Here is a 22564-nt window from a genome sequence, read left to right as displayed (position 1 = left end):
AGAAACATTAAAACTTAAAAGTTGGATTGGAGGGAGAGAGCAGCGGGCAGTGTCAATTTCAGCGGCCGGCTCACTTTGATCCAGAGAGGGAAGCTGCTCTCTCACTGAAACAATCAGCTGGCCGCTGAAATTGACACTGCCGAGGGGGGGCGGGTGTTGGCGAGGGGAGAAGAGGGGGGGCGGGTGTTTGGGGGGGGGGAAGAGGGGGGGGGCGGGTGTTTGGGGGGGGAGAAGGGGGGGGGGAAGGGGGGGGGAGAAGGGGGGGGAGAAGGGGGGGAGAAGGGGGGGGCGGGTTTTGGGGGGGAGGGTGTTGGGGGGGAGAAGAGGGGGGGCGGGTGTTGGGGGGAGAAGAGGGGGGTGGGTGTTGGGGGGGCGGGTGTTGGGGGGGAGAAGAGGGGGGGCGGGTGTTGGGGGGGGAGAAGAGGGGGGGCGGGTGTTGGGGGGAGAAGAGGGGGGGCGGGTGTTGGGGGGAGAAGAGGGGGGGGCGGTGTTGGGGGGAGAAGAGGGGGGGCGGGTGTTGGGGGGGAGAAGAGGGGGGCGGGGGTTGGGGGGGGAGAAGGGGGGGGGCGGGTGTTGGGGGGGAGAAGAGGGGGGGCGGGTGTTGGGGGGAGAAGAGGGGGGGCGGGGGTTGGGGGGAGAAGAGGGGGGGCGGGTGTTGGGGGGGAGAAGAGGGGGGCGGGTGTTGGGGGGGGGAGAGGAGGGGGGCGGGTGTTGGGGTGGGAGAGGAGGGGGGCGGGTGTTGGGGGGGAAGAGGAGGGGGGGCGGGTGTTGGGGGGGGAGAGGAGGGGGGGCGGGTGTTGGGGGGGAGAGGAGGGGGGGCGGGTGTTGGGGGGGGGAGGGGAGGGGGGGGAGAGGGGGGGGGGCGGGTGTTGGGGGAGAGAGGAGGGCCCTGCGGGTGTTGGGGGAGAGACGAGGGCCCTGCGGGTGTTGGGGGACGGGGGAGGAGAGGGGGGATGGGGAGGAGAGGGGGGACGGGGGAGGAGGGGGGGGAGGAGGAGAGGGGGGGGGAGGAGATGGAGGGGAGGAGGAGACGGGGGGAGGAGGAGAGGGGGGGAGGAGGAGAGGGGGGGAGGGGGCGAGCCGGAGGGTGTGGGGGGAGAGGGGGCGAGCTGGAGGGTGTGGGGGGAGAGGGGGCTAGTTGGAGATTGTGGGGGGAGAGGGGGCGAGCCGGAGGGTGTGGGGGGAGAGGGGTCTAGTTGGAGGATGTGGGGGGAGAGGGGGTTTTAATGTTTCTGATTGGAGGAAGAGAGCAGCCGGCAGTGTCAATTTCAGCGGCCAGCTGATTGTTTCAGCGAGAGAGCAGCTTCCCTCTCTGGATCAAAGTGAGCCGTCCGCTGAAATTGACACTGCCCGCTGCTCTCTCCCTCCAATCCAACTTTTAAGTTTTAATGTTTCTGATTGGAGGGAGAGAGCAGCGGGCAGTGTCAATTTCAGTGGACGGCTCACTTTGATCCAGAGAGGGAAGCTGCTCTCTCGCTGAAACAATCAGCTGGCCGCTGAAATTGACACTGCCGGCTGCTCTCTCCCTCCAATCAGAAACATTAAAACTTAAAAGTTGGATTGGAGGGAGAGAGCAGCGGGCAGTGTCAATTTCAGCGGCCGGCTGATTTCAGTGAGAGCAGCTTCCCTCTCCGGATCAAAGTGAGCCGGCTGCTGAAATTTTAATTGGATCCACGATGGGGGTTTTAAATTATTTTAAAATCTATGCTAGCGCTTCCCATTGTGAGTCTACGGGGGTCTGACCTCTCCCCCCCCCCCCCGTAGACTCACAATGGGAAGCGCTAGCATAGATTTTTAAATAAATTTAAAACCCCCATCATGGATATCCGCGGCTCGGTTACAACGCGGGTTGGGGTCTTGGACCCCAACACCCGCGTTATAAAGGGGGACTACTGTATAAAGCCAGAGGGCACTAGGTTTCCCGCTCTCTTTGGACCCAGCTACTGAGATAGTCAGAGTCCACGAGCTAGGAAGTGCAAACACCATGCGGTAGCTAGTAAGTCTGGTCAGGCTACTAAAAGGTCACCAGTCACATCAGTATGGTGTCGACCCACAGCTGAATATGTATAGCAGTTCTATAGTTGAATAAAACAGTGTTGGGTCTTCTCCAGTGTTAGACGTCTGTTTGTAACTTCCCTGCATCGAGTGCAGTCCACATCAAACCAACCTGCCTAACACATCACTTACAGGGAACAGATCAGTCCAAGGGGGAGCCGTTGAGGAGTCTTGTAGCTGTGGGGAAGAAGCTGTCCCTAAGTCTGGATGTGCAGATCTTCAGACTTCTGTACCTTCTGCCTGATGGAAGGGTCTGGAAGAAGGCAATGCCTGGGTGGGAGGTGTCTCTGTCTGCCTTCCTGAGGCAGTGGGATAGGATGCTCTTTTTCACACATCTGTGGAATTTGTGAGAGTCAATGCAGACATGCCAAATTTCTTTAGCTTCCGTAGGAAGTAGAGACGTTGTTAGGCTTTCTTGACTGTTGCATCAATGTGAGTGGACCATGACAGACCCCCAGGAACTTAAAGCTATCCACCATCTCCACTTCAGAGCCATTGATGCAGACGGGAGTGTGTGTTGTGCTACTTTTTCTGAAGTCGAAGATCAGTTCCTTGGTCTTTCCAACAACCTGACTCCCTCTGCCCGATGCGATCTGGATCATGCCCTGACTGGTCGATATTTAAGTGAGTCATTGGGTTCATTTAAATACCCGGACGCCACATTCACCCGTTTCCTGGGAGTCAATGGCTACACGTGTGAGACTTCAACAGGGCGGAGTTTAGCACCGGTTTCCACAAACGTGGACCAGGCATGATAGCACCTCGGGGGCTCTCGTAGGCCATTAACGACCCCCGCGTGGTTGGGGACTGGTCAGGGAATACCCTGACATTCCACCTGCCAGCAAGGTGGTACTGTCAGGATGCTGACCTGGCAGTGCCAAGGTGTCCAGGTGTCAGGGTGGCCTTGCCCATTAGAGGAGGGTGAGGGGGTTCCAGGTGCCTCAAGAGCTTTGGGTGGGAGTGAAGGGCGATTCATTAAAGGGGGGAGATCTGAAAGAGGTGGGGTGCAGAGATCAGGGCTGCAGGTCAGAATGGCACCCTGGTCATGCAAGGAGCCAGAAAGCGACTAAAGTGTGGCCTCCGTGGGTAGAAACTCTCCAAGGTTCAAAAACTGGCAAAGTGCCAGTGAATAGCAGGGTGAATCCTGGCACTGAAGCAGCAAGAAGCACCCTGCTAAACACGCCCAAAAGCGGAGTTAGAATTATTTCCGCTGTGCACGGTAGCACAGTGGTTAGCAGTGTTGCTTCGGGCAGCACGGTGGCGCCGGGGGTAGCACTGCTGTCTCACGGCGCTGCGGTCCTAGGTTCGATCCTGGCTCTGGGTCACTGTCCGTGTGGAGTTTGCACATTCTGCCCGTGTTTCGCCCCCACAACCCAAAAGATGTGCAGCATAGGTGAATTAGCCATGCTAAATTGCCCCTTAATTGTAAAAAATGAATTGGGCACTCTAAATTGTTAAACAAAAAAAAAAGCAGTGTTACTGCACAGCTCGAGGGTCCCAGATTAGATTCCTGGCTTGGGTCACTACCTGTGCGGAGTCTGCAAATTCTCCCCGTGTCTGCGTGGGTTTCCTCCGGGTGCTCCGGTTTCCTCTAACAGTCCAAAGGTGTGCAGGTTAGGTGGATTGTCCATGCTAAATTGTCCCTTAGTGCTCCCCCCAAAAAGGCTAGGTGAGGTTATGGGGATAGGGAGGAGGTGTGGGCTTAAATAGGGTGCTCTTTACAAGGGTCAGTGCAGATGCGATGGGCCGAATGGCTTCCTTCTGCACTGTAAATTCTATGATTCTATGAATCCTGTCTATAATAAGTTACTTAGAAACATAAAAAATAGGAGCTGGAGGAAGCCATTTGCCCCTTCGAGCCTGCTCAATGGCTGATCATCCAATTCAATAGCCTAATCCTACGTTTGCCCCATATCCTTTGATCTCCTTTTCTATAAGTTCTAAGTTCTATATCTAACTACTTCTTGTAAACATATGAGCGGAGTCATACGGCCTTTTTGAGACCCACCGGGATGCAGCAAGGCCATTAAATCTCGTCCTCACTGGGCAGGGTCCATATTTGCATATTTAAGTGAGTAGTTAGTTTCACTTAAATATGTTTGTGCCGGAATATCCAAAGGCCTGGTATCAGGGCGCCATTTTCCCATCTCTTCCTGTACTGAAGAGCTGAGCTTGTCAGTGCAGGAAATGAAGGCAAGTGCGCCTCGGCTGGGCCTGCCTCACCAAGGCCAGAAATAAAAGGTCCCAATTGACAGCAGGGTCGTTCTCAGCGTTGCAGGTGCCAAGAATACCCCGCTAAACAGGCCCCAAAATGGGACTCTTTATGTCCCACTAAGTTGCGCCCATCTGTTTTGGCCTTAACTACTCTCTATGGTAGTGAATTCCACAGCTGACCATTTCTGGGTGAAGACATTTTTCCTCATCTCTATCTTAAAGGCTCTCTCCCATATACCCAGCCTGTGACCCCTGGTTCTGAACACCCCTGCCATCAGGAACATCCTTTATAAATCTACCCTGTCTAGTCCTGTTTGAATTTCATCGGCCTTTAAGAGAATCCCCCACTCATTCTTCTGAACTCCAGCAAATATGAAATGAATATCACTTATTGTCACAAGTAGGCTTCAAATGAAGTTACTGTGAAAAGCCCCTAGTCGCCACATTCCAGCGCCTGTTCGGGAAAGCTGGTACGGGAATTGAACCATGCTGCTGGCCTGCCTTGGTTGGCTTATAAAGCCAGCAATTTAGCCGTGTGCTAAATCCTACCTGACTCAATCCTCCTCATATGTCAGTCCTGCCTTTCCAGGAGTCAGTCTGGTAAACGTTTGCTGCATTCCCTCTATAGCAAGACCATCCTTCCTCAGATAAAGTGGCCAAAATTGCACACAATATTCCAGGTGTGACATCACCAAAGCCCTGTACAATTGCTCCTGTACTCAAATCCTTTCGCCATGAAGGCCAAGATACCATTTGCTTTCTTTACCGCCTGCTGTGCCTGCATGGTTCCCTTCAGCTGAAAAATAAACACAAGTACTTTTCGGCCTAGTTGAAAATTAACCTGCAGATTTGCATGTAATTCCACACTTAAATTATTTAAGAATGTGCCATTGTTTCAAAAACATCCTTTGGCAACGTGCTGTTAATTGGGTACGTGCTCATTACTGCTTACCTATTGGTAAATCCGAATAAATCAGTGCACAATGCTCAAGCATTTCTTCATGGGCAGATGACAGTGCTAATGCCTACTTGAGACCCCTCCACTGCAGCATCGAGGTAGTGGCATCACAATCTGTCGCTAGGCTCGTAGTTTAGGGAGCCAGATTAATGTTCTAGCGATAAGGGTTCAAATCCCATCTCAGCAGCTGGTGGAATTTGAATTCAGCAAAACAAAAGGTGGAATTAAACACTATTGTCAGCACTGCCGCAACACACAGATTGTCATTAAAATCAACTGGTTCACTTTTTTTTAAGGGCAGAAAATCTGCCATCCGCACCTGGTCTGACCTACATACGACTGCAGACCAAAATCAATGTGGCTGCCATCTGAAATGGCTGAAAAAGTCACTCAGTTTAAAGATGGGCAAGTGCCCACATCCCATGAAAGAATAAAAAAAACATTCAGGATCAGGACTATTTTTCAGAAAGCAGGTGGTTCTTATAAGGGCCACAACCAACAACATAACAATTGAAAATATGTATTCACCTGAATATGGAGCTCATAAGCAGGAGTGCTTATCCGAACTCCAAATTCAAAATTCAATAGCTGCTGTTAACCATCACTTCCTCTTGAACATTGCTACTGCCTTCCTCACTCTTTCCCCTGCTTCCTGCAGTGATATGCATCACTGTAAACAGCAGCGGCCCTAGGGTTGCTGGCGCCCCGGGCAAGCTGAACTTCGGCACCCTTACAAGTGCCAATTTTAAAGGCCTCCAGCGCTGCGCTCCATCACCTTTCCCCGCTGCGGATAGCCTTTTCCTGCTCCCCTCGGCGTCCCTCCTCCTGCCGAGGACCCTCCGTGCAGCCACCGCCTCACACAGACACTGAGCAACCGCCAGCGGCTGAACCAGACCGGCAGGCGGCCGAGACCAATCAACATGGCGGCCGCACAGGGGGCGGGGCTGGGGTCGGGGCTGAAGGAGCACCCCACGTGACTCCGGGCTGCGCGTGGGCAGCTACTGAGCATGTGTAGCTGCCATCAAGCGGAGGCAACATGTTGCAAATGCGCAGATCGTCCTTAGAATCTTACAACCTTTCGGCCACTGAATTAATTAGATTTGATTTATTGTCACCTGTACCATGAAACACATAGGACATACAGAAGTACATAATGCAAATACATAGACATAGACTTGATGGCGCCCCCTAGCACATGGCGCCCCGGGCGACTGCCCGAGTTGCCGATACCTTGAGCCGGCCCTGACTGTAAATACACAAGGTGTTAATGTAGATAGACTAGGACACTGTAAATACACAAGGGGTTAATGTAAATACACTGAGACTAGATAAACACTAGAGGGAGCACCTGAGACATCATGACACACAGACATTCAACCAATAGGTCAGTAAGATAGGACACGACCAATGGGCAGTCAAGATACACCTAGAGGTGACACTACCACAAGGGGGCTACCCATATAAAAGGACAGGGCACACATGCTCTTTCTCTTTCCATAGGCGACACTCAGAGAAACAGGGGCAGATCAGGAAGCATCAAACCCACCGCATGGATTAGAGCAGACTGGTTAGTTAGATTGAGTTACTATAGTTCGATTAGCAGGAGAGTCGAACCCAAATAGGAGAATTGTTAACTGTTCAATAAATGTGTTAAACCTATCTCCAAGTCTGAACCTTCCTTTGTCAGAGTATACATCAAGGAAGCAGCTTATGCTACGTGAAGAAGCATAACACAACACTCCCCACGACAACACCTTCACTTCAACCAATGCTTGTCACCTCTCGGGCACTGGGATACTCTTCCCCCACCCTGTCATCACTATCCTCTCCCTTCCCTCCACAGCTACCCTCCACCCTGCCATCCAGCATCAACACCCCCCCTCCCCCCCCAACAGTCACTGCTATTCCATTTCACCCACTGTTATCTTTTACCCTCACTCGTGACCACTATGCTCTCCCCATCCTTGCAACACTCCCCCCTCTCGAACACTTCTACCTCTCGATCTGATTGTGTTGGCATTGCAAGAGCCCAATTTCCCATTCTATGTAGCCAGTGAGCTATTTGCCAGTGTGTACAGTTTGCTTGTTCAGCAATGATGAAGCCAGAGGCCCAATACTGAATGTCCCTGAGCCTCACCAGTCAGGTCCTGTGATGGAAGACTGTATGGTCAAAAATAGTGCGTCACGTTTCTCGGCTGGTGTGTCAATATTACAGGTGGTTCTGGTTACCCACGGGCATTAAATTTGACACACTTCCCTTGGAACCTTTAATGTTCAGTGGGTGATTAGGTAAACCTCTGTAGGAAGAAGTGAGATGTGATGATTTAAGGCCATTCCATGAGCCTTAGAATTCAGATGGCACTTAATAGCAGTGGGCTGTTTAGCACAGGGCTAAATCGCTGGCTTATGAAAGCAGACCAAGCAGGCCAGCAGCACAGTTCGATTCCCGTAATAGCCTCCCCGAACAGGTGCTGGAATGTGGCGTCTAGGGGCTTTTCACAGTAACTTCATTTGAAGCCTACCTGTGACAATAAGCGATTTTCATTTCATTTCATTTTCAACATTAATGATAGGATTATAGACACTTGATTAGAACATATCTAAAATAGTTTTAAAGGACACACATAAGAAAGAAACACATCTACTTCATTCTTTATAATGACCCGTTTAGGGTGCAGGTTATGTGGCAGGTAATGTGCAATGGTCATCTCCCAGGCATCCACAAACGCCACGTTGATGCCCTCAAACATCTTTCTCATCACTAAATCAAGTTGGTAGGAATACCAGTCACTGTTGTAGAGACTGACTTCCCGTCGGAGGGCCTGGACATTGGCTGTCTTTATTACAACCAGTGTGTCTGGACTCCTATCCAGCAATCGCAGGATTGACCTACGGATGTTCTGGAGCCTTCGGATGTACGGTTCTACTGGGAAAGTGTTGAAGTGACACCATATGGTGAAGGCTATAACTGTGCTCCTTCCTCCTTTGATCTCATCCAGCTTGTTTGCAATGAATGGCAGATCCTGACTCGCAATGGGGCTGCTCCGAATCGGATTACCGTGGGCATAATATTCCATTTTGATCTTGTTTGTCTGATCCACAGAGAGGAAAGGACCGAGCTTTATATCATTGGTAGTGTTCAACTTTCTGAGACCTAAAACAGAAGATAATCGTATTATTAACAAGATAAGCTTTCATCTTGCAGCTAAGTACTAATAACTTTAAAGGTTGGCACTTAGGCAAGAAGTTCATTCATGTAGCAATACTTGTAGCAGTGCTGTGCAGGTTCAGTGTGATTCCCTGGGGATGGGCAGTGAAGTAGCTGCACTTTCATCAGTATGAATGCCTGCAGCTCTGGCCTCTTCATGCACCCAAACAAATTGAAAATGTGCCACCCTGACACCGTTCTGACTAACCGGCTAATGCCAAGTGATGCTACTGTGGTGTTCTTTGTGGTTCTGATCCCAGGATAGTTGGCGTAGTGTTCACAAAGACCACAACTAGCTTTTATATTGAACAAAGCTAAAGATTTATTTACACTATTTAATTAGATTTGTCACTTTGTCCTGTATCATAAACAGTTGATAATAAACAGAATCTACACTCATTTACTACTAATCTCCACAGTAATGCAATAACCATGATCTGCTCTCACGCACACTATCTTTCCTACAGTCTGTCTACTAGCCTTCTCCTCAACCTCTCACCCAGAAGGCTTAGCATCGATGCCTTATATAGTTCTGCTCCCTCTAGTGGTTAATTTGGACTTAACATTAACCCTTACAATTCTGTACATTTAACATAATGTCACATCCCCCTTTCTTTGTAAAAAAAAGGTTAGGAACTCTGTAACATTTTTTCTTTGAATATTACATTAGCAAGCATGAATCATTACTTTGTTTTACATTCAGTTGCAAAAATAAATGTCATATCACAGGAGTGATTACTGCTGAAGAATTATTAATATGTCATTACAAATTTAGTCTATTCGGTGGTTTCCTCATTCTTGTTAATCTTCTCAGTGGTCTTGTCGAAGTATTCAAGCTGTCTTCCAAATTGTCTTGATGTATTGTTGATAATGAAGGATTTGAAAACTCAATGTTTGGGAAAATCATATCCTGAGCAATAATATTCGGCATATAAACTGGAACATAGTTCTTTGTCTTCAGTAATGCTCTTCTATTTCTTCTAAACATTGTGCCTTTCTCAGTTTGTATTAAATATGATCTTGGTGCAATTTGTCATAATACTCTAGCAACATGTGACCATCTACCGTCAGGATTTTGTATTCTGACATAATCTCCTTCTTGTAATGTTGCTAAAGTTTTTGTGTGCGTTTTTGTTTTCGTTTGTGTAATCTTAGTCGGTTATGTTGTTCTTGTTCATCCATATTCGGAATCGTGATCTCAGGTAACGTGGTGCAATTTTTTCTTCCCATTAACATCTGGCCAGGCGACAAAGCTGATGACAATGGTGTACTCTGTATGTCAACAGTGTCAAAGATATGTGTGTTGTCATCTTGTGCTTTGCTGAATAGCTTCTTAACTGTTCATACACCTTTCTCTGCTTTGCCATTGGATTGGAGGTACAATGAACTTGATGTGATATGGTTAAGATTGCAACTTTCTGCAAATTGTGTCCACTCCCAGTTAGTGAAGCAAGGACCATTGTCAGAGACAACGTGTAATGGAATTCTATGTTGAGCAAAAACAGATTTTGCATAATAACCTCAGTATAGCTGGAATAGTAGTCAAAAATACCTTTAAAGTACAATAGATACATTCCAACTTTCAGCCATGGATAGGTGATTACTTCATTTTCTTCGAATACTTCACTTAGATGGAAACATGTCTCTTAACCCTGAGTACTTGAGTGATCACAGAAGTGTTCAGGATTATAAGGAATAGCTGACAAATGAAACGATCTGTGACTGACTATAAGAAGCAGGAGAAAGAATGCTCACAACTTCCAGAAAGGACAGGAAGATGGGAGACAGCAACAAGAGGCAAATGAATCATAGAAAATAGCGCAAAAGGAGGCCATTTCACCCATAGAGTTGGCACTAGCTCATAACGGAGCAGATCAGTTAGCTCCACCCAAATAAAATATGGGAGTTCATTGCATTGCAGGAAATTGAAGAAATAGGAAAGCCAGCACCTCTAAATTGTTTATGTTGATTGAGCAATTATGGTTAAAGATTAGGAACAGTTTATCTGTTTTGAGAACCATTCCCTAAGAAAACCCTTACATGGGTATGGAGGAATTCATGAACACCTCACCTCCAGGAAATCAGATAAAATGCTGCACTCCAAGATGCACTGCAGCAGCTCATCAAGGCCTCTTTGACAGCACCTTCCAAACCAACACATAGAATTGCAAGGGCAGCAGATGCATGGGAACACCACCACCTGCAGGTTTCCCTCCGAGCCAAACACCATCCTGACCTGGATCTATGTCACTATTCTTTCACTGTCACTGGGCCAATACCTCGGAACTCACTTCCTAACAGCGCTGTGGGTGTATCTACACCACATGGACTGCTGCTGTTCAAAAAGCGGCTCATTACCACCTGCTCAAGTGCAATTAGGAGCGGGAAATTATGTCTGACACCCACGTCTCAAGAATGAATTAAAAAATGAGAAATAAATAAAAAATCTTTGTATTTTCACAAGTAGGCTTACAGTAATACTGCAATGAAGTTACTGTGAAAAGCCCCTCGTTGCCATATTCCAGCGCCTGTTCGGGTACACAGAGGGAGAATTCAGAATTCTCTGCTGGTACGGGAATTGAACACGCGCTGCTGGCCCTGTTCTGCATCACAAACCAGCTGTCTAGTCCACTGAGCTAAACCAGAGAGAGAGGGAGCGAGTCACCGAGAGAAAGAACCAATGGCAGCGCCTTCAAATTAATTCATGAATTATATCACCAGTCCAGTTAGGTCAGCCTGGAGTGAAATTAACTTGTAATAACCATTGCTTTATCCTTCATATGGAAAAGAAAATTAAGCGATATGGGTTGGTGAGTTGCACTTGTCCATTTTTTTCTATAGGTAGTCTAGATGAAGGATTAATGTTGAGTGATTCACAATTTGATTGGAAGGTAAGATGTGGGGCACGATCCACTGGCCATGTTGCGCTCTCGGTCGAGCGCGGTGTGGCTGGTGGATGCTGGGTGAGGTTTCCCGTCGGTTTGCCAGCAGCCTACATGCTTCGTGGGATCTACCCAAGTCCCTGAGGCATTGAAGCCTGAGTCACGGCAAAAAGTGGCTTGACAAAATGACACCGACTTTGGCGAGCTTATCCAGGATCTACCAGCCTCCTGGGATCTACCAGACTCCCAGGATCGACTGGCTCCCAGCGAGGCCACAACCAGTGCCGTTGAACACTGGTCCACACAAACAAAATTCCGGGAGTCTCCCGGGTTACCGGAGACCCCTGGGTGGTCAGGGTCAGTGCAGGGTGGCTCCTTGGCCCTCTACTGGAACGTGGGCAGCTTGGCACTTCCACCCTGACGCTGCGAAGGTGCCCGGTTGGCACTGCCAAGCTGGCAAGAACACTGCCAATGTGGCAGTGCAAGGGTGCCCGGGTGCCACGTTAGCATTGGAGAGGATCAGGGACCGAGGGGGACCATGTCAATGAAAGAAAGGTGGAGGTGGGTTTGAAGGATGATGTGTGGGCTCCTGCAAGGTATGCTGGGGGCTCTGGAAGGTTGGGGGGGGGGGGGGGGGTGATGGGTGGGGTTCCTGAGAAGGGGGGACTGTAAGAAGGCTTGCAGCGAGGGGGAGGGGCTTGAAGAGGGGGGAACCCCAGGGCCCCATATCGAGGTGCCCTCACGAGGTAGTGCCGGTGTATTTGGTGGGTGACAATGCCCATGGGTGGGGGCTGTGGTGGACCCACAAGCTCACCCTTTCAAAATGGCGGCCCGGTCTCTGAGTTCAGCTCCCCAGTGTTGAAAAATGTGGGCGAAACCAGTGAGAAACTGCCCAGGGCCCGACAAAGTGACTGAGGGCACGATTCTCCGGAAAGATTTCCAAGTGTGGTAGCGAACGGGAACTGTGGCGACCTTCCCGACGCCTGGCTAGCAGCACTATTTAAGGTTAATTGGTCCACTTAACGAGGCCCCAAAGGCCTCAAATTATCTCCGCGACAGACTCGCCAACCCCCACTAACAAGGTCGAGCAGCGACTTCCGGTGGCGTTTGCGAGCAGGTCGGCCGCATCGAGAGGAGCTCCCACCGGTGGCCACTATTTGCGGCACTTTCGGGGGTTTCCCCGATTGTTCGCTCTCCCTCCCGATTGTTGTCGGCCTTTGGGGCCGTCCCAGGCGTCAAACGGGGCCAGTTTGAAAACCGGCGAGGAACCCGGCGTGGGTATCGGGCGGCTGGAGCTGAGGCGTCCTTGTTGCTAAAAAAAGATAAGGATCCGACGGAGTGTGGGTCGTGTAGGCCCATATCCTATTGAATGTGGACGCAAAAGTATTGCCGAAGGTACTCGTGGGTAGGCTGTAGGAATGCCTCCCGAAGCTGAGAGGTGAAGATCAGACGGGGTTCATGAAAGGGAGGCAGCTCTTTTTAAACGTTACAAGGGTATTGAATGCCGTTATGGCACCGGCGGAGGGGAAGGAAACAGAGGTGGTTGTAGCATTGGAAGCTGAGAAGGCGTTCGACCGGGTAGAATGGGGGTACTTGATGGCAGTGTGGTGGTATGATTAGCATAGCTGCCTGCCATTGGTGCAGAACACCGGCTTACCATTGGCCCTGGTCGGTCATGTGCCTCTCGACCGATTGGCTGAGACCAGTCATGTGACGGCTCCCCGATTTGTCGAGAGGCTGAGTTAACCCCGCCTCCAGGGCGGGGTATAAATACCCAGTACTCCCGGCGGTCGTCCATTTACTGTAATCGACCGCAGGGCTAACATCTAGCTGATTAAAGCCATACTTTTGTACAGCAACTCGACTCGCGTTCAATTGATGGTACATCAGGCAGTTCTGGAGCGGTTTGGGATTGGACCATGATTTGTGAACTGGGTAAAGCTACTATATAAGGAGCCGAGGGCGAGTGTCCGCACAAATAACATCAGCTCAAGATACTTTTCTCTCCACAGTGGGACTTGGCAGGGATGTCCTATGTCCTTGTATGCCGATGACTTGCTGTTATACGTGTCGGAACCGAGTGTGTCGATAGGGGGAATATTGGAGCTGCTTCGGGTGTTTGGGTCTTACTCGGGGTACAAACTAAATCTGGACAAGAGTGAGTATTTTGTGGTGTCTTGGCTGGGGGTGGGGGGGCTGCCATTCTGTCGGCAGGGACTCACTTTAGGTACTTGGGGATGCAGGTTGCCCGGGAGTGGGGGGGGGGGGGGCCTCCGCAGGTACCACATTTCTAGTTTGGTGGGGAGAGTGAAAGCTGATCTGGCAAGGTGGGATGGTCTCCCTCTGTCACTGGCGGGTCAGGTACAGGCGGTTAAAATGAACATGTTGCCGCGATTTCTGTTTATTTTTCAATGCCTGCCGATTTTCCTGCCAGAGGCTTTTTCGAGAGAGATTGAGGGAATGATTACTTTGTTCATATGGGGAGGGAAGGTGGTCAGAGTTAGGAAGGTGCTACTACAGAAGGGAAGGCAGGCAGGGAGGGGGTTTGGGTCTTCCGAACCGGATGTATTACTACTGGGCGGCGAATGTGGAGAAGGTGTGGAGCTGGGTCAGAGGGGTTGATTCCCAGTGGGTCAGAATGGAGGAGAGTTTGTGCAGGGGGTTGGGACTGAAAGCACTAGCAACAGCGCCGCTCCCGATGGCCCCGGGGAAATATTCACAGAATCCGGTAATAATAGATTCCTTGAGAATTTGGAGGCTTTTCACCAACACTTTGGGTTGGGGGGCAGGGTCAAGGGAAATGCCGATTCGGGGGAACCACAGATTCGAGCCAGGGAAGTGGGATGGAAATTTTCGGAAATGGGAGGAGATGGGGATTAAGACACTAAAAGATTTGTTTCTTAGGGGTCGGTTTGCAGGATTGAAGGTGCTGGAAGCGAAGTATGGGCTGGAGCAGGGGGAAGTGTTTAGATACATGCAGGTTCGAGATTTTGCCAGAAAGGAGATATAGAGCTTCCTGGTGGAGCCGGCCTCCACATTGCTGGAGGAGGTTCTGACAACAGGGGGACTGGAGAAGGGGGTAGTGTCGGCGGTTTACGGAGCTATTTTGGAAGAGGAGAAGGCACCACTGGAAGGGATCAAAGCAAAGTGGGGGGAAGAGTTGGGAGAGGATATGGAGGAGGGGTTCTGGTGTGAGGTGCTCTGGAGAGTGAACACTTCCACCTCGTGCGCGAGGTTGGGGCTGATACAGCTGAAGGTGGTATATAGAGCACGCACGAGGGCGAGGATGAGCCGATTCTTTGAAGGAGTAGAAGATGTGTGTGAACGTTGTGGGGGGTGCCCCCCGCTAATCACGTTCATATGTTTTGGTCCTGTCCAAAGCTGGAGGATTACTGGAAGGAGCTTTTCAGGGTAATTTCTAAAGTGGTGGACCTGAAACGGGCCCCGGGCCCCCGGGAGGCCATATTCGGGGTGTCGGACCAGCCAGGGTTGGAAATGGGTGCGGAGGCAGATGTTGTAGCCTTCGCCTTGTTGATCACCCGAAGCAGGATCCTGATGGGATGGAGAGCAACCTCTCCACCCTGTGCCCTGGCGTGGCGGGGGGGACCTGTTGGAATTCCTGACTCTTGAGAAGGTGAAGTTCGAACTGAGGGGAAATATGGAGGGGTTCTACAATTCATGGGCATTATTCATTATGCATTTTCAAGAACTGGATAACATCGAACATTAGTTGGGGCGAGTGGGTGGGAGGGTTGGGGGGGAGGGGGACTGTGTGTGTTAATGGCGACTGTGGGTGATTCCTGATTCCTTTTTGTCATTTGTTTATGTGAACATGCGGGCTAATGTTTGGGGTTTGGTGGGAGGATGGGATCGTTGTTATTGATATGGGGATTGACATATTTGTTACCGATTATTGTTTATTGTTGATGGGTGTAAATTTGGGAGAAAATGTGAAAAGGGAGGAGAATCAAAATTTTTTTTTTAAAAACAAGGTCGAGCAGCACTTAAATAGCACTTTTTAAAAAGAATTATCTTTATTGTCACAAGTAGGCTTACATTCACACTGGAATGAAGTTACCGTGGAAAGCCCCTAGTCGCCATATTCCAGCGCCTGTTTGGGTACACAGAGGGAGAATTCAGAATGTCCAATTCACCTAACAAGCACGCCTTTCGGGACTTTCGGGGAGCACCCAAAGGAAACCCACGCAGACACAGGGAGAACGTGCAGACTCTGCACAAACAGTGACCAAACCAGGAATCAAACTAGGGACCTGGCACTGTGAAGCAACAGTGCTAACCACTCTGCTACCATGCCGCAATTTTCACAGCCACCCAAGATAACTTGCAGCCATGGTGCTGGGAAGACTGGCCCCTGGCGAGGCTCCAAGATGCGGTCGAGGCCAAGAGGGTTGTCATGTTCCCCCAAGGATCCCAGAGGATGAGCCACAGGGCAGCCAGTGCCACCTGGGATGAGCTGGCACTTGCTGTAAGCTCTGGGAGCGTGACCAGGAGAACTGGCCTCCGGTGCGATAAGAAGGTCAACCACTTACACCGGGCAGTGTGGGTGAGGTGACACCAATGCCCGCCAACCCCATCCCGAGCTCTTTCCTGCCCCATGCGAGCATCCATCACTCCCAACTTTCCATGCACCCCCAACCTTCCCTTCACTACCCCTCTCCCTTCAACCCTCTCCCCAACCCTTCCTTCACACCACTCCTCCCACCACTGAACCACTAATGATATCCTCTTTGTGTCTCCGTAGGAGAAGCTCTGGCACAATTGCCGGGAGAGGGCCCAGACTGGGGGCGGAATATGGGCTTAAGAATCCTCACCAGCTTTGAGGAGCGGGCCCTGGAGGTGACGGGGGTGGCCGAGGACAGAGTGGTCACCAATGCAGAGGTTGGCGGAAGCCGCAGAGGTGAGGAACCATCGGGCCCACCTAGAGGACCTGTTAAACGTGAGCTGTTATTGCCTTACTGACTGATCCATCCCTCCCACTGACCACATGTCCCTCCCACTGACCACATGTCCATTCTCCCACAGGTTCTCCAGCCGAGAACTTTGATAAGGTTCTGCGGGACATGTCCCGCATCAAATGGGCATGGCCGAGATGCTGCGGAGCTTATCGCAGTCGCAGGTGGGCATTACCAAGGTGCTGCAGAACGTGGCCCAATCACTGAGGAGCATCGCCGAGGGCGTCAACACCATGGTGCACCATGGGAGCCGCCAGGGCTGGTGGAGCCAGATGATGCAGGCGCAGCCAGGCCTCGAACCAGCTGCCCCTCCATCCCGAGCGGGAGGAAGGGGGGCTGGATGCCCATGGAGTGGGGATGGTGGCACCATCTCCCCCGAGTTCCACCCCTCTGATAAGGCTGCATCTTGAGATCAGCACACAGGACAGGGTGGCCCTGCTGTGCGTGTGTCATCGACAAGTGCGCCAGGGCCCACCGGTCCCAGAACCCCCAAAGGATGCCCACCTAGGGCAACGAAGGCCACGGGACAAGGTAAGCAGCTGGTTGCCTCCACCTCAGATGTGCATCCTGGTGAGACACCCAAACGTAGCAGTAGAGCTAGGAAGGTGCAGCACGTTGAGCCTCACTGCGGGCACCGGGAGAGGGGGGTGGTGGGGAGAGTGGGGCGGCACCATCAGGAGTGGAGAACTGTCTGACACCTGTGACACATTAAAAACACTTGAGCACAACCAGTATGACGCCTCTGTCACTTTCCTGCGCCATGCAGGCTGACCTCCAAACTCTTGGCCCATCTCTCAAGGCATCTCCCCTTCTCCGGAGCACTCACCCATCCCCCGGCTATGGACTTGTCTATGGAATGGTGGCCCATTCCCTGGGTGTTTGGATGTTGCGTGTGTGATGTTGCCTCCTGCAGTGTTCAAGCACAGTGTGTGATTGGGATGGTAGGCAAAGACTCCCACATGCTACATGACCCGCCCACCCACAGGAATCCACTTGGGTTGTATGAAGTGTTGAATTAACCACGATTGCCAATTCCCTATGAGGGACAGCCTTCAACTACATGAACAGAGGCCTGTCCAGTCTGTGGGGGTTATGTGTGGTCAGTCGGGCAGGAGCTAGGGTTGCCCTTGGAACAGATATACATGATCCAGGGGTTGGCATCTGATGCCATGCGCCCCCAGTGCCTCGTCCCTCCCCCTCCCCCTTTCCCTTGGTGGCCCACTCCTACGGAGGATGCCGAACCCCCAGCCAAGGGTCCCAAATCCCCTGCCGAGTACTGGGGCGGCAAGCCCAGTGCCCCTGGGCTCATTGCCTGTGAGCAAAGATGGCTACTCACCTCCTCCGGTCCCACAGAAGCCATTATACCATGTTCATGTTTTTCCAAAGGAGTACTAATCGCGGCAGCATGACCACTTGCTGGGGAGGCCGATGAATGACAGGAAGCCAGTGGATATGGGGTGGCTCTCTTTAATTGTATGGAACTAGGGATTAAGTGGTGATAACTGGTTTCTCACTAAGCTATGGCGAGATCTCAATTTTTCCAATGGGATGGGCCGGTTGCATCGCAAACTGTTTAGCGCATGGCGCGGTTCTGGTTTTCTGCCTCTCCCGCTATTCACCAGCCTTGTATTGCTGGAGCGAGACCGCAACGAGGCCAGAGAATTGCGCCCTAGGGGCAGGATTTTCCCCTACCCGGTGGGGCGGGCCGTACCGGCGCCGAGGAGTGGCGTGAACCACTCCGGCGTCGGGCCTCCCGGAAGGTGCAGAATCCTCCGCACCTTCAGAGGCTCGGCCAGCGCCGGCGGGGTTGCCGCCGCACCAACCGCCGTCAAAGGGCCTCCGCTGGCCGGCGCAAGTAGGCGCATGTGCAGATGCTGCGACAATTTATGAACGGACATCGCGCGACAATTGCCAGGCAGGAATGTTCCCTTCCAGTCGGGGAACGCTGCAGTCAACGGCATTCAGCCTCTGATCTCCGGGTAAGCGTTCTCCAAGGCGGCCTTCAGGACACGCGACAACGCACAATCGCCGAGCAAAAACTTATAGCCAAGTTCCGCACACATGAGTACGGCCTCAACCGGGACCTTGGATTCATGTCGCATTACATTCATCCCCCACCATCTGGCCTGGGCTTGCAAAATCCTACCAACTGTCCTGGCTTGAGACAATTCACACCTCTTTAACCTGGGTTTCCCCTATCTCTGGATCTATAAAGACTTAATTTCCTGCAAATGCTCGAATTCAAAGCATTGTCTGGCATCTTTGACTTTGTCTATATATATGTTTCTGGAACCTACCTCTTCATCCACCTGAGGAAGGAGCAGTGCTCCGAAAGCTAGTGTTTGAAACAAACATATTGGACTTTAACCTGGTGTTGTTAGACTTCTTACTGTGCTCATCCCAATCCAACGCCGGCATCTCCACATCATGTAAAAATAATAAAGTGTTACTGTTCCAGATTGCACTTATTCATGGCAGTACAAATATAAGGAACTGGTTTGAGATTGCTGTATAAGTAGTACTGAAATCAGCTTATGCCATAATACTGAAATACAAATGGCTGAACCGAACCTGGTAGAAATCCTGCCAAATATTCGTACCACTGCCGTATAGTAGAGTCTCCAAAAATGTAAATTCCTTTCCCACGCAGACAGTCTGTGACACTGGCAGGAGTGTTGAAGTGCCAAATGTCACAACTTGTCGACATCCATCGGTCCTGATAATAAAATCCAGATGGTGAAAGCAGAGGTTTTCCAGGGACGCATTTTCCAAGATGTTTACCTGAGAACAAAATAAGTGAGACTGAAAAGGAATTCAGGCACTGTATCCCAATGCACATCACCATTACATTTCCCAACTGACTAATCATAGTTCCCTTGACAATGGCAAAGTGCTTTTTACTGGTAGCATAGAGAGTTTACATTCATGTAATGATATTGCGGAAAAGCCTATCAGCATAATAAGTTGTACATATATGGATCTATGTTGAATTACAGTCTCAGGTAGGTAATATAGGAACACAATATAGGGGCTGTCATCTCGATGCTCGGAGACTTTGTTCTAGTTGCAAAACAAAGCAATTAATCTACAAACAACCTTCTGCACCCCATCCCTCAAAGCTCCTTATGTCCCGTCTATGCAATTCATGCACCCCACCCACTCTCTTGGCCCCTTGTACTGTCCATGGCAACCCATGCTTATTTACACACCCCCATAGTCCATCATACCCTTCATTCCAACCCAGGTCCCTCTATCCACCTCCATGGGTACTCATGCCCTCGATGCCAACCCATTCCACTCTACTCACTCTCATGGCCCCTCATGCCTCCATGCCAACCCATGCCCCTCCACCCACCATCCATGGTCTTTTATATCCCTTATACTAACTTAGTGCCAAGTCATGCCAGCCCATGCCACCCACCAATCACCCTTACATGCTCCATGCCGACTCACCTAGTATTCACCATGGGAATACCTCAGGGATCATGGTGAAATGAAATAAAGTTCTCTGAGTTTGTCACTGACTTCACTATTTAAAGAAGCACTCTCATTCATAAAATTCCTTACATTTAAACTCCCTTGAGTACTTACTCCAATGTTAAAATAAACATTTTCATTCATAGTCCCTTATGAAAGACTTTAGAACCACTTCAACCTGTCAATCAAATGGTGAACTTGCAGACCTCACACTATGGTAATGATGGATTGTGGAATTAGTCATGCAGTACTATTCATATAAACCTCAGGCTTGTGAAATTGCAAGCACTATTTTTTTCAAGTGCAGGCTGTTTTAGTTTCAAAAATTTGAAGACCTTGGAAATTTAAATGCCTTAACAGCCTGACAGTTCCAATGAGTTTATCCACTTTTTACATACCTTCAGGTCTACTCTAAACATCCTTAAGGAGACCTCATCTCTCCAAAAAGGCACCTTGTTTCTCCCAAAGGACATCTAGCTATCCGAAAGAGGTACCTGGACATCTCCAAAAAGGTAGCTTGCCATTCCAAATAACTCTGAAAGCTTTGGATCTTTTTCACAAATGTCTAAAGGCCATGAGTTGTGTTTTTGACATATCGCAAATGAAAATTGCTGCTGTTTGCATGCAGCTGTACACTTGCATGTGAAGTTGCCTCTGTGAACCATGGATGTGCAAACTCTAATTTGCCCGTTTCGCCCCCGACATAAATGATGGGTGCCGGGTTAGGATTTCTAAAATCAGGCCGATGGCACCATCTTGGTTAAGGTGCAGAGCTTTACCATCTCCTCAAATATTCAGGCCTCAAGTGGATGGCAGATCATCTGTCCTTCACATCTACTTACACACTTTTATTCCACATTTTCTTACCTACAAAGCAACCTACCACTCTCAGCCCTTTTTGGGAGAAAATTCTAGGTTTCCATCACTTGTTGAGTGAAACCAAATGCTTCCTTATTTTGCTATTAAATGGTCAGTTCTAATTGAAAGATTTGGGGTGGGTTCTCCGCGTCAAAATCGCGCTGCGTGCGGGGATGGAGAATGGGGGCGTCAGACCTGCGATCGGGTCCGACGCCTTCCCGCGATTCTCCATGGACCAGAGAATCGCCGCCAGCCGCGTGCGCACGGTCGACATGGCGCTGGTCGGGAGCCGTTGAAAGAGGCCACCGCAGCTAGCCGAGTTCCCGCCAGCGTGGTTCCCTCACGGTTCCACCCAGCGGGAGCTCAGAGTGGCAGCTGCGGACAAAGTCCGCGGCAACCGTGGTGGGGAGCAGGGGTATCCGTCACAGGGGGGGCCTCCATGACAGCCAGGGTTCCTATCGGGGGCCACCGGTCGGCAGGCGAGCGTGATCTGGGGGGAAGCCTATAATGTTGGGGCCGGCTTGCTGTGTGGGTTCAAGTTGCACAGGGCCGACACCGCAGGCGGCCGCCATGCGCATGCGCGGACCCGCGGACGGAAGTGCAGGGCCCAGTATCAGCAGCCGAAGACTACTCCGGGGCCCTGCTAACTCCCTACGAAACAGACAACTACTCTGGACTTTCTAGAAAAAAGCCCAGAGTGATTTGTGCCTGTTTTCTCACGGGAGTGGGGACATAGCACCATTTTCAGAGAATTCCGGCCACGATCTTGTTCTAGACTCCGCCACCAGAGGGAATAGTTTCCCTGCATCATGCCGATTGAACCTTTTAAGGTTCCTCTGTTTTAAGTGTCGCAAATGAACAGCCTGCAGTTTACGGTAGCTTTGACTCTCTTGTGACACTGCTTATGGAGGAAAGCTGAAAATACCAATAAGCGTAAATTCTAACCCCAAATGATTTGGGCTATTTGTGAGATTAAAACATTTCAAACCATGCCTCAACTTGCCTCAAACCCATGTCCAGTTTTAATGGCCCCCTATGATTGTGTTTGGGGTTTGAAAGGCAACAGCACTAAATATCCTCTCGTGTTTGCCGCAGTCATGTGATCTATGCCATCAGGCAATTGCTCTCTGCCGGCTGCCAGTTTAGATCAGTTCAATAAGGGCCTCTCACTGAGACATAGAAAAGGAATAGGAGTAGGCCATTCTGCCCATTGCTTCACAATTCAATGTGATTGTGGTTTATTCTTTACCTCAAGTACTCCCGCTCTCTCCCCACACCCCTTGAAGCATTTAATGCCCAGAAATCTATTTCTTACTTAGGTAAATTCAGGAACTTGGCCTCTACTGCCTTCAGTGTTCAAGAATTGTACAGGTTCACCATCCTCTGAATGAAGAAATGTCTCCTCATCTCAGTCCTGAATGACCTACCCTGTGTCCTGAGACTGTGACCCCTTGTTCTAGACTGCCCCTGAGCCAGAGGAAACATCACCCTAGCATCCAATCCATCCAAACCTGTCAGAATTTTATCTGTTTCATTGAGATACCCTCTCCAGCGAATAGAGCCTAGACGACCCGATCTCTCCCCATAAAGCAATCCTGTCATTCCAGGAGTCAGTCTTCTGAACCTTTGCTGGTGAGATAGGCACTGAGAAAACACTACAATCTTTGAACTCGAAACATGGGGTGCAACTTTCTCATTTTGTGCAGAATGGCGCAGTGGTTGGGAAAAACGACATGGAAGCTGCCAGGCCCCAAGGACAGCTTCCTCTGCTGCATGTTTTGGGACATGGTTAAAGAAAAGTGAAAGAGCAGGTCCTACAATGTCACGGTGGTGAGGTGGGCTCTGAATAAGCCTGCCTTGCAAATATCTTAGGGCTGGATTCTCTGATTTTGCGGCTATGTTTGGAGGAAGCGACTGGTCTTACAACCAAAAAGTCACC

The 22564-nt window shown here is 50.4% G+C and overlaps 1 protein-coding gene across 1 annotated transcript in view; it reads right to left on the bottom strand.

Annotated features, from left to right (window-relative positions):
* Positions 1-7827: 7827 nt before the first annotated feature.
* The window catches only part of LOC119969075 (NXPE family member 3-like), a 42289-nt gene continuing 27552 nt past the window's right edge, over positions 7828-22564 (bottom strand). The window contains exons 4-5 of the mRNA XM_038802277.1: positions 18862-19071; positions 7828-8381 (exon numbers count right to left, since the gene is read on the bottom strand). Coding sequence (XP_038658205.1) covers positions 7828-8381; positions 18862-19071 — 764 coding nt within the window. The remainder of the gene's footprint in view (positions 8382-18861; positions 19072-22564) is intronic.

The sequence above is a fragment of the Scyliorhinus canicula genome, chromosome 7 (genome assembly GCF_902713615.1).
Source record: "Scyliorhinus canicula chromosome 7, sScyCan1.1, whole genome shotgun sequence".
Taxonomy (NCBI): domain Eukaryota; kingdom Metazoa; phylum Chordata; class Chondrichthyes; order Carcharhiniformes; family Scyliorhinidae; genus Scyliorhinus; species Scyliorhinus canicula.
Note: the sequence above shows the minus strand (reverse complement) of the source record. Positions and strands in the feature narration are given on the sequence as shown.